Source organism: Chiloscyllium plagiosum, chromosome 10 (genome assembly GCF_004010195.1).
Source record: "Chiloscyllium plagiosum isolate BGI_BamShark_2017 chromosome 10, ASM401019v2, whole genome shotgun sequence".
NCBI classification, from domain to species: Eukaryota; Metazoa; Chordata; class Chondrichthyes; order Orectolobiformes; family Hemiscylliidae; genus Chiloscyllium; species Chiloscyllium plagiosum.
The window spans coordinates 12,579,993-12,591,550 of record NC_057719.1 but is presented as its reverse complement, the minus strand read 5'-3'; the positions used below and the strand labels follow the sequence as shown (position 1 = coordinate 12,591,550).

The 11,558-nt window shown below is 41.9% G+C and overlaps 1 protein-coding gene across 3 annotated transcripts in view; it reads right to left on the bottom strand.

Annotated features, from left to right (window-relative positions):
* Positions 1 to 7,817: 7,817 nt before the first annotated feature.
* LOC122553951 (basal body-orientation factor 1-like) overlaps positions 7,818 to 11,558 on the bottom strand; it is a 28,964-nt gene continuing 25,223 nt past the window's right edge. For all 3 annotated transcript variants that reach the window (XM_043698455.1, XM_043698457.1, XM_043698456.1), the window contains exons 10-11: positions 10,612 to 10,671; positions 7,818 to 8,139 (exon numbers count right to left, since the gene is read on the bottom strand). In XM_043698455.1, the coding sequence (XP_043554390.1) occupies positions 8,010 to 8,139; positions 10,612 to 10,671 (190 nt within the window). In that variant the 3' untranslated portion in view covers positions 7,818 to 8,009. The remainder of the gene's footprint in view (positions 8,140 to 10,611; positions 10,672 to 11,558) is intronic.

Here is an 11,558-nt window from a genome sequence, read left to right as displayed (position 1 = left end):
TCTAGTCCCACCTGCCAGCACCCGGCCCATATCCCTCCAATCCCTCCAGATTCATATGCCCATCCAGATGCTTTTTAAATGCTGCGTTAAGTCTTTAGATGATGGAATCTGACTCAAGTTCACTTTTAGCCTTTGAACTTTTTGTATTGTCCTTACCACTGGTATTAACATATTCGTAAATTGGCTCACTATTTCTTTCAAGATATTTTCGGTCAAATAATTCAAAACAAACTGTCTGAAAAGATCATTTCTAACTACACGGTGGTCAAACTTTAGGTGCAAACTTTGTTATGCATAAATTTTATGTAAAGTTTTTCAAACCTCCACATCATTATAGTAAGGCTTAATATTTGTTCATTCCTGGTCCTCCCCAAACAAAACAGAGGAAGGGGAGTAAAGTACAAACATCTCAAAGTGTCATCCAAGGTCTCTGGGTTAAAGATCTACTGCAGTCCATTCAGTAAAATGGAGGAAACATGTAGCAGTTTGCACATAATTATTAGCTGGGATTTTGGTAAGTTAACAGCAGATCTTGAGGATATGAAACCTGAATACAGATGCTCTTAATAACTAAAGCGCAATAAAATGGATTCTCGATGCAAATAACGTAACAAAATAGCTTCTAAGCTGCAAATTGACAATTTTGCTAAAGCTGCATAAAATGGTTTTTAAGTTACTAACTGCTAATTCTGCTATAGCTGCATAATTGACTAACCACAGTCTGCTTCAATAGAGATTAGCAGACAATGCTCCCGTTACAGCACAGAAATAACTAGACTAGATAAGACATCACTGGCCATCCTAACTGACGTTTGGATGCAGGTGCAATGGCTCAGTTAGTGAGATAGGCTGGCCTGATTGTTGGAAAACAAAGCTGGTTCCCAGGAAGTATCATTGGACAAAGTAACTGTCAAATCTTTGGATTGTGGGAGGAAACCAGAGCTCTCCGGAAGAAACCCACGCAGACACTGGGAGAATGTACAAATTCCACACAGACAGTCATCCGAGGCTGGAATTGAACCAGGGTCCCTGGCGCTGTGAGGTAGTGAAACGTAAGGACTGCACTGAAGCATCATTTACCACTTTCCATCCTCTGGCAAAATATAAATCATTCACAAATGACAAAGAAATTAAAGAAGCAATCACTGTGGTTACTGACCTTTTATTCACAGTATTCAGAGTGTGTCACTTTGTACTTCCACAATAGTCAGATATGTGGAATCTTTGTCCAAGAAGGTCTTTCAGTAACTGCAGCAGGACCTGAAGGATTGCAAATCCTTCACTGTACTTGAATTAATTTGTTGATCTGATAGATAGTCCAGTTGAATTTAAGGACATAACAATCAAACAAGAATACAACAATCAAGCTTGTCACTTTTTTTATCCCTTAAAAGAGAGAACAAGGTGTTAGGGTATCACAATGAATTCAAAAGGTACATGCTTGAGAAAAATATTCTAATCAAGAAACTGATTTCTTTCACAACTGATGGTATACCAGCCATGCAGAGTTTGTTATACTTTGCAGAAATCCTGATTTTCCCCTTTGTTAATTACCACTGTATGACCCATCAGTAAGCATTAGCAAGAGACCTCCAGCACTACTTGTTTAAATTTTTACTCAACAAATTCGATGCTGCCTCTGGTGAACTAATCACCAGTTCTGATTTAAGGTGTTAAGTCATGGGAAGGTCCTGCAGAGAATTTTAGATATGATGCTTGAAATTGTAATTTTTCTTAAATCAAGGAATGAAATGTGCAGCGAGCTGTCAGACAATCCGTGGTTGCTCAACTTCAGATTCCTTACAGACATAATGTTACAACTGAATGACCTTAACTACAAGAATAGCATAGAGATTTAGCACACATAATCTATGAATGCGTACAAACTAAAACTGGATCTGTGGTCCACGCAGTGACCACTGCATGGTCCGAGAGACAAAATCCTGCCTTCATATTGAGAATCCATTGTGTTCTGGAGTACTATCAACATGCTAAATTGGACAGACTCAGAACTGGCATCCACGAAGCACTGTTATTCATCAACAGCAACAGATGTGGACTCCAGCATAATCTGCAACCTCAAGGCATGGCACATCCCCATTCAACCATTACCATCAGGTCAGAGGATCAATTCTGGGTCAATGGAGAGAGCATGAAAGGGTGGTTCAGGCATTCCTAAAAATGCGACATCAACCTGCTGAAGCAACCAAGCGGGACTACTTGGATACCAAACCGTATAACTAGCAAGTGATAAAGCTAAGTGATCCCACAACCAATGGATCAGATCTAGGTTCTGCAGTCCTGTCACATCCAGTTGTCAATGGTAGTGGAAAATTAAACGACTCACTGGAGGGAGGAAGGAACTCCATCTCAATGATAGAGGAGCCCAACACTTCAGTGCAAAAGATAAGGCTGAAGTGTTTGCAACAATCTTCAGCCAAAAGTGCTGAATGGATGATCCATCTTGGCCTTCTCCAGTGGTCTCCTGCATCTCAGATATCAGTCTTCAAACAATTCAGTTCACTCCACGTGACTTGAAGAAATGGTCGGAAAAACTGACAGTGTGAAAGATTTTGGACCCTGTCAGCTTTCCAGAAATAGCATTGAAGAATTTTGCTCTGGAAGTTGCCGCTCCCCTCGTCACCAGTACAGTTACAACATTGGCATCTACATGACAATGTGGAAAATTGTCAAGAGCGTGGACCTGGAAAGGCACAGCAGGTCAGGCAGCATCTGAGGAGCAGGAGAATCCATGTTTCAGTCATAAACCCTTCATCAGGAATGAGGTTTGTGAGCCAAGGGGGTAAAGAGATAAATGGGAGGGGGATGTGGCTGGGAGTAAGGTAGTTGAGATTGTGATAGGTAGATGATATTGGGAGTAATGGAAATGAGGAAACTGGTGAAATTCACATTAATCTCGTTGAGTTGGAGGGATCCAAGGCGGAAGATGAGCCATTCTTCCTCCAGGCATCAGGCGGTTAGGGTTTGGCAATGGAGGAGGCCCAGCACCTGCATGTCCTTGGCGGAGTGAGAGGGGGAGTTAAAGTGTTCGGCCACAAGGCGGTGAGGTTGTATGTATCCCGGAAATGTTCTCTGAAGCGTTCTGCAAGTAGGCATTCTGTCTCCACAATGTAGAGGAGATCACACTGGGAGCAACAGATACAATAAATGACATGTGGAAGTGCAGTTAAATCTATGATGGATGTGGAAGGCCCTTTGGGGCCCTGGATGGAGGTGATGGGAGAGGTGCGGGCGCAGGTTCTGCAATTCTTGCAGTGGCAGGAGAAGATGCCAGGAGGGTGGGGTGCGTTGGTTGGGTAGCATGGACCTGACAAGAGAGTCGCGGAGGGAATTGTATTTACCGAATGCAGATGGGGTGGGGGAGGGAAATATATCCCTAGTAGGAGGTCCATTTGTAGGTGGTGGAAATGGCAGAGGATGATACAATGTATATGGAGGTTGTCAGGGTGGAAGGTGAGGACCAGGGGTGATCTGTCCTTGGTTGGAGAGTCCTCAGTAAAGGCCTTACCTTCATTCCCCTCTCCTCCCGGATCAACAAATCCAACACACGTTGCAACATCGAACACTTCTTCTGCCGCCTTCACTTCCGGGCTTACTTCTCACCTCCATCCAGGTTCCCAAAGGAGCCTTCCACATCCATCATAGATTTAACTGCACTTCCACACATGTCATTTACTGTATCCATTGCTCCCGATGCGGTCTCCTCTACACTGGGGAAACAGGACACCTACTTACTGAACACTTCAGAGAACATCTCCACGAATCAACCCCGCTGCCTTGTGGCCAAACACTTCAACTCCTCCTCCCACTCCACCAAGGACATGCAGGTGCTGAGCCTCCTCCATCACCAAACATTAATGACCCAATGCCTGGAGGAAGAACATCTCATCTTCCACCTTGGGACCCTCCAACCTCACGGGATTAATGTGGATTTCATCAGTTTCCTCATTCCCCCTCCCCCCCCACCTTTTCCCAGATCCAATCTTTTAACTTGGCACCACCCTCATGACCTGTCCCACCTGTCCATCTTTCTTCCCACCTATCCACTCCACCCTTCTGTCCAACCTATCACCATTACCCCCACCTTCAACTACCTAGCACACCCTCAGCACCTTCACCCCAGCCCCAGCCCCTCCCATTTATCTCTCTCCCCCCTTGGCTCACAAGCCTCATTCCTGATGAAGGGCTTATGCCTGAAACGTCGATTCTCCTGCTCCTCCAATGCTGCCTGACCTGCTGAGCTTTTCCAGTACCACACTCAACTCTGATCTCCAGCGTCTGCAGACTTCACTTGGTCCAATGTGGAAAATTGCCAGGTATGTCCTGTACACAAAAAGCAGGACAAATACAACTCAGCCAATTACGTACAATCATGACCATTGGTAAAGTGACAGAAGGTGTCATCAACAATGCTATGTAGCAGTACCTGCACAGCAATAATCTGCTAACTGATGCCCAGTTTGGGTTCTGCCAGGGCCATTTGCCTCTGACAGCCTTGGTTCAAATATGGACAAAAAAGCTGAATTCCAGAGGTGAGGTGAGAGTGACAGCCCTTGACATCAAGGATACATTTGTGGCATGAAGGAGCCCTAGCAAAACTAGAATCAAGGGGAATTGGGGGCCAAACACACTGCTGGTTATGTCATACCTGGTACTTAGGAAGATGGTTATGGTTATTGGAGGTCAGTTTTCTCAGCTCTAGGACATCTCTCTGAGGAGTCCCTTAGAATAGTCCTGATGTGGAGGAGCCAGTGTTAGACTGGGGTGGACAAAGTTAAAAATTATACAACACCTGATGAAGGAGCAGCGCTCCGAAAGCTAATGCTTCCAAATAAACCTGTTGGACTATAACCTGGTGTTGTGTGATTTTTAACCTCAGAATAGTGTCCTAGGCCCAACCATCATCAGCTGCTTCATCAACGACCTTCCCTTCATCATAAGATTAGAAGTGGGGACGTTTGCAGATAATTGCTCAATGTTCAGCACCATTTGTGACTCCTTAGATACTGAAGCAGTCCATGTTCCAATGCAAATGTCAAGTAACATGTGCGACACACAAATGCCAGGCAATGACCATCTCCAATGAGACAATCTAATCACTACCCCTTGACATTTAATGGTGTTATCATCACCGAATCTCCCACTATCTACATCCTTGGGGTTACCATTGACCCGAAATTCAACTGGACTTGCCACGTTAAAAACAGTGGCTACAAGTGCAGATCAGAGGCTCAGAATACTGCTGCGAGTAACTCACCTTCTGACTCCCAAAGCTTGTCCATCATCTATAATGTACATGTCCAGAGTGTGATGGAATACTCCCCACTTGCCTGGATGGGTGCAGCTCCAACAGCACTCAAGAAGCTTGACATCATCAAGGACAAAGCAACCTGATTGATTGGCACTACCTTCATAAGACTAAAAGACCATAAGACATAGTAGCAGAATTAGGGCATTCAGCCATTGAATAGTGAAGCAGACTCAATCACGCTTGAAATGATTCTCACCCCATTTTCCTGCCTTCTCCCCACAACCCTTGATTCCCTTACTAATCAAGAACATATCTGCTTCTGTCTTAAATACACTCAATGGCTTGGCCTCCACAGTCTAGTGTGGCAACGAGTTCCACAGAGTCACCATCCTCAGTTTGAAGAAATTCCTCCCCATCTAGTTCTAAAGGGTCAACCCATCACTCTGAGGTTGTGCTCCTGCGTCTTAGAATCTCCTCCTAGTGGAGACATCTTCTGCATGTCCACTCTAACAAGGTTTCTGTATCCTGTAAGTTGCAATTCAACTCCATCAAGTACAAACCCAGAGTCTTCAAATGTTTCTCATATGATAAGCCCTTCATCCTTGGGATCATTCTTGTAAACGTCCTCTGGAATTTCTCCTACGTCAGTATATCTTCCTTCACTTTTCACAATATTCCCAATGTGATCTGACCACAGGCTTACTCAGCCTCAGCACTACAATTCTTCTATAGTTTTCTAGCCCTCTTATAATGAATGTCAACATTGCATTTACCTTCGTAAGTACAACTGAACCTGCACGTTAATCTTAAGAGAATCCTTATAGAGGACTCCCAAGTCCACTTGCACTTCAGCTTTCCAAAGCCTTTCCCTGTTTAGAAAATAGTCAATGCCTCTATCCTTCCTATCAAAATGTGTAATGTCACACTTTGCTACATTGTATTCTATCAGACACTTCTTTGTCTACTTGCCAGACATGTCTGCAGCCTCCCCACTTCCTCAATGCAACCTGTCCCTCCATCTATCTTTGTGTCATCTGCAAACCTAGCAACAATGCCACAAGCATCCACTCCCTCCACCACCGACGCTCAGCAGCAGTGTGCACTATTTACAAGATGTACTGCAGAAAGTCATCAAAGATCCTTACCAGCAACCTCCAAACTCACGACTACTTCTATCTAGAAGGACAATGGCAAGTTATATGGGAACACCACCACTTGTTAGTTCCCCTCCAAGCCATTCACCATCCTGACTTGGAAATATATTGCTGTTCCTTCACAGCTGCTGGATCAAAATTCTGAAATTCCCTCCCTGATAGCCTTGTGGGACAACGGACAGCACATGGACTATAGTGGTTGAAGAAGACAGCTCACCACTACCTTCTCAAGGACAGCTAGGGACAGGCAATAGTCAGCCAGCGACACCTATGTCCCATGAGTCAATTTAAAAGAAATTAAAAAGCAAACACACTCTTCTGGTGAACATACTAGAAAAAAAAGACATAAGTAGTTCTAGCCACAAACCTGTGCGTACTGAGTAAGTTAGCAGAGGAATTCAACAGGTGATTTCAGGAATTGGATGTCATCAAATCATCATGTCTCCCTCAAATCCATTCCTCGTATACATTGATGGATTGCCTACCAAATTCTATTAGGTGTTTGATTTACAAAACAGTAAAGTTGAAATTGAGATAATTATTAAGCAAATAATGTAATAAAGTCTGATAAATGTTTGGGGACTTGTAAACAGAAAAATACCCATTTCCAATCATCCTGTGCTTTTAGCATGCAAACTTACATATCTCTGTGACACTGTCCTCCCAAATGAAGGTAATCAAGTCCAAGTATCACATCCCCTCACAGTTTGAGTTTGATGATTATATACAGTCAATCAAATTGATTGATCAGCAAATCTCAAACTATAACCCAGACTTCAAAGCATTGGCAGATAATATGCAATCACGTGTCACACTGACATTGGTGAATAACTATATATACACTTAGTTTTATATTTATATAGTATTAAAATGACATTTATTCTTTACTTGGACTAGATCCTGGCTTGCACTTACATTCCTAAAGTACTTTAAAGGAATGGAGATCTAGAAGGCTAAGGGCTGCAGATACATGATAATGTCACCCTTCCCTGTCAAGCTGCACAATATCTTGAGTTGCAACTATGCCACCTTTCCTTCATTATCTTTAGGTCAAAATCCTGGAAATCCCCCCTTATCAGCATTATGGATGTACCTACACCGCAGTTCAAGTAGACAACTCACTGCCACCAGCTCAAGGGCAATTAAATATGGGCAATACATACCAGGATTGCCCCATTCCATGAACAAATACATAAAGCCTCCTTTCAGGTTTAATTATTTGCTAAAAACTTACTGTGTCCACCCCAACCCAACACCACTACCAAAATTCTATGTTTTTCCAGATGTTTCTCCCACATCCTTCAGAATATCCACCAGAAATCCACCTAGCTTCTCTCTGGAACACTGTGACTCCAGTTCAAGAGAGTTCAAATAAAAAAAAGTATCCCCACATTCCTACCATTGTATGATGAGTTCAAAATAGCTTCCTTGTTTGTTTCAGTTACATGCTTTTTGAAATCTTAACACAAGCCATAAAAGACAGAAGAAAGATTTTAAGCACTTTCTCTTATATTTTAATTTCATGATTTGTTTTCATGTACTCATTTTAAAATATTAATATATTAAACTACTGTTTGGTTCTTCTATTTTGACACTATATCTGGTAATATAATTTCTTGGGGCAGCTGATCTGATAAGCTGTTGATAGGGCTTGATTCAGGTTCAACAGGAGCCTGAGTGATAAATGTCGGACTGTGCTTCTCATCTTGAAGGCTGTGAAGGAAATAGTGTTCAGGTCAGACTTTTGAAATGAGAAGGATAAAATAATATAGACTGTGAAAATTATGTAGAGCTGCTAAACATATCTAGTTTTCAACTTCCTAAATTGCTTCTGTTCTGCAAAGCTTAGAATCTGTCATTAATTTGTTTTATATTTTACTTATCAGTTTGGTACAAGTTTTCTCCATTAAGGTATTATTTGATTTACAAAGTCAATTATTTCTTATTGTTGAACTTCTGTGTTCTATGGTAGCAATGCAGATCAATCAGTGCAGAAATTTAAATTGCTGGAGAAACTTAGCAGTTTTGGCAGCATTTGCAGAGTTAAAGCAGTTAATATTTCAAACCTAGTCACCCTTCTTCAGAACTGGAAGAAGCATCTGCAGTTCTTTGCTTTGCCTTATATTAGGTATGACAGTCCCTTTGGTTCAGACATTGAGGTTTTTCAGGCAAAAAATTAAGAAAAGGGAAGGACATCTCTGAAAGTACAATGACGACCCATGGTGCTCCTACTGCAATAAGAAGTGTTGGTTCACCTTCAGTCTGTTGTGGTTCTTTCCCACTTTGAAGCCCTTTCCCCAGTTTAATATACATTGGAAAATATAAAGTGAGCTAGCCATCACGAAACAACATTTACGCAACATACACATTTATGACAAATATTTCTAAACTGTACAGTGCTGATATATTAACTAATCCCCCTTTAATCCATACTGCAAAAATAAAATGTTGGGTATACATAAATCATTCACTGGATCTGAAAGAGCCTTATTGTGATGAAAGAAAAATACTGCTGATGCAAAAATATCTGATGTAAAAATACAAGGTGCTAGAGAAACTCAATACATCTGCGAGCATCCATGGAGACAGACAAACAGTTAACATTCTGAGACCAACATCACTTCTTCCAACCCAGAGTTGGAATTATCATTGGTTTTGTGATGTTGAGAAGGAACAAATAGAACAGAAGAACAAGTCTGGGAAATGTTAAGAAAAATTGGAGATAAAATGTGTTATTGAATAAAAGAAACTGATTGTCCTTATGGATGTGGAGGAGACAAGACATAGAAGACATGCTAATAATAATAAAGACGAGTTCTAACTGAAAGTACAACTATAAAAACCAATTTACAAAGATGTGGAGAGTTTGGGGCCTTGAAGAGTGAGAAGCCAGGAGGTAAAGGGCCAAGCGTTACAGTTTCTGCAATTGCATCATAAGGTGCAATTTGGGTGTGAGCAGGCAGGAAATGAGATGTTGGCAGCGATGGAGGAGTAGATCAGGGTCACAGAGGATTCCCTTATGGAAAGATGTGAGGGAAGATGTGTTTGCTGGTGATATCCTGCAGGATAGGGCAGAAGATGATCCTTTGAATGTAGATTCAAATGTGGAGAATGGAAGGCGAGGACAAGGGGACCTCTATCCCTTATCGTGGTCCTGGAGAGTAAATGCGCAAGGAATGGATTGAACATGGCTGAGGATGATGTCAACTGAGGAGGCAGGGGCAAGGAGATGACAAAATCAAAAGGCAAGTTTTTTCTTGTTCCCACTCCCCAGCCTGTACTAGTTTCTAAACAATTTGACTGCTTCCATCCATAAATCCATGTACAATCAGGAAACCAAAAGGGAGGAAATGAGAAAAACTGCAAGTTGAAGGTTACCCAGCACACCCCAATGCCAGCATCAAACGGCCTTCAGGATGATGCAGACTTTGTTATTATAACTTGTGAGCATAAGTTTATTCTCCGGTAATGATAGGTCATCTAATGGGCAAAGATGTAAATCCACCCTCAATCAAATCACCATAATCGGGCCATCAGTATATGCCTACATTTAGTCATAGAGATGTACAGCACAGAAACAGACTCTTTGGTTCAACTCGTCCATGCCAACCAGATATCCTAATTTAATCTAGTCCAATTTGCGAGCACCCGGCCCATATCCCTCCAAACCCTTCCTATTCATGTACCCATCCAGATGCCTTTTAAATGCTGTAATTGTACCAGCTTCCACAACTTCCTCTGGCAGCTCATTCCATACACACACCATCCTCTGCATGAAAATATTGTCCCTCAGGTCCCTTTTATATCTTTCCCCTCTCACCTAAACCTATGCCCTCTAGTTCTGGACTCCCCCACTTCAGGGAAAAAACTTGTCAATTTACCCTATCCATGCCTTTCATGATTTTATAAACTTCTATAAGGTCACCCCTCAGCCTCTGACACTCCAGGAAAAAAGGCCCCAGCCTATTGAGCCTCTCCTTATAGCTCAAATCCTCCAACCCTGGCAACATCCTTGTAAACCTTTTCTGAATCCTTTCAATTTCACAATATCCTTCCGAAATGTATGGCATCACTTTATTACAATACTCATGGAAGTCCATAATTAAATTACGTTTTCTGCACAGCTGTTGACGAATAAAATGAAACTATCTGTACTGAAGGATATTTATAGAGTCTGTTCTTTACCTAGCTGCTTCTGGCTCCTTTGCAGTCACTCCATTTTCAGGAAGTTGTTTCCTCTTCAGACTACAAGTAAATGAGAGATTCATAATATGGATTATGCACACTGCATGCATACTAGCCTATTGAATAATCAAGCAATGAGTAAACCAAAAAGCTAGCAAAGAAAATGTAAAATCATTTACAAAATATTAATTCCGGCAACCATTGCTGACCAGTCTAACGCTATTAACATTATAGCCAGTCCTTTCAGCAATGAGTGTAGCCAGACATAGTGTAATGGTTTCATCACTCTAACTAATCAAAGAATTCCCTCCTGAACCAAATGATGAAAGGTGCAATAATACAATTCTTGGAATTTAAATTTCAAAATAAAAACAGGGTGGGGGGGGTTGAGTTACTTCTCTGAAGGGTTTTCTTTAAAAGAGAACAAAGTCACACAATCCTCTCAGACAGTGACTGAAGCTAACATTTAATAATGCAACTAACTGCAGACACCAATGATATTAAAGGATAGAACTTCACACATACTTACATTATGTTATATGACAGGTAAGGTAAATTTTTTCAATTCACTGGTGGGATGTGGATGTTGCTGGCTGTCCAGCATTTATTGCCCATCCCTAGTTGCCCTTGAGAAGATGCTGGTGAACTGGTTTCTTAAAGCATGCAGTCCACCTGCTGTGGGTTGACCCACAATGCCATTCACGAGGTAATTCAGGATTTTGACCCGGTGAAAAAAAGTTTAGGGGATTAGCTTTGTTTTCAGTTCAGAAGACACCAGGGTTGAGTTTAGAAGCAAGTTTAGTTTCTTCCTAGAAGAGATTTATGCCAGCTCAGGACAAGTCACTTAGAGTCATAGATCCTGAAGAAGATTTACACCAAAGCATTAACTCCACCATCTCCTGACGCTGCCTGGCTTGCTGTGTTGTTCCAGGCTCCTGCTTGTTTAT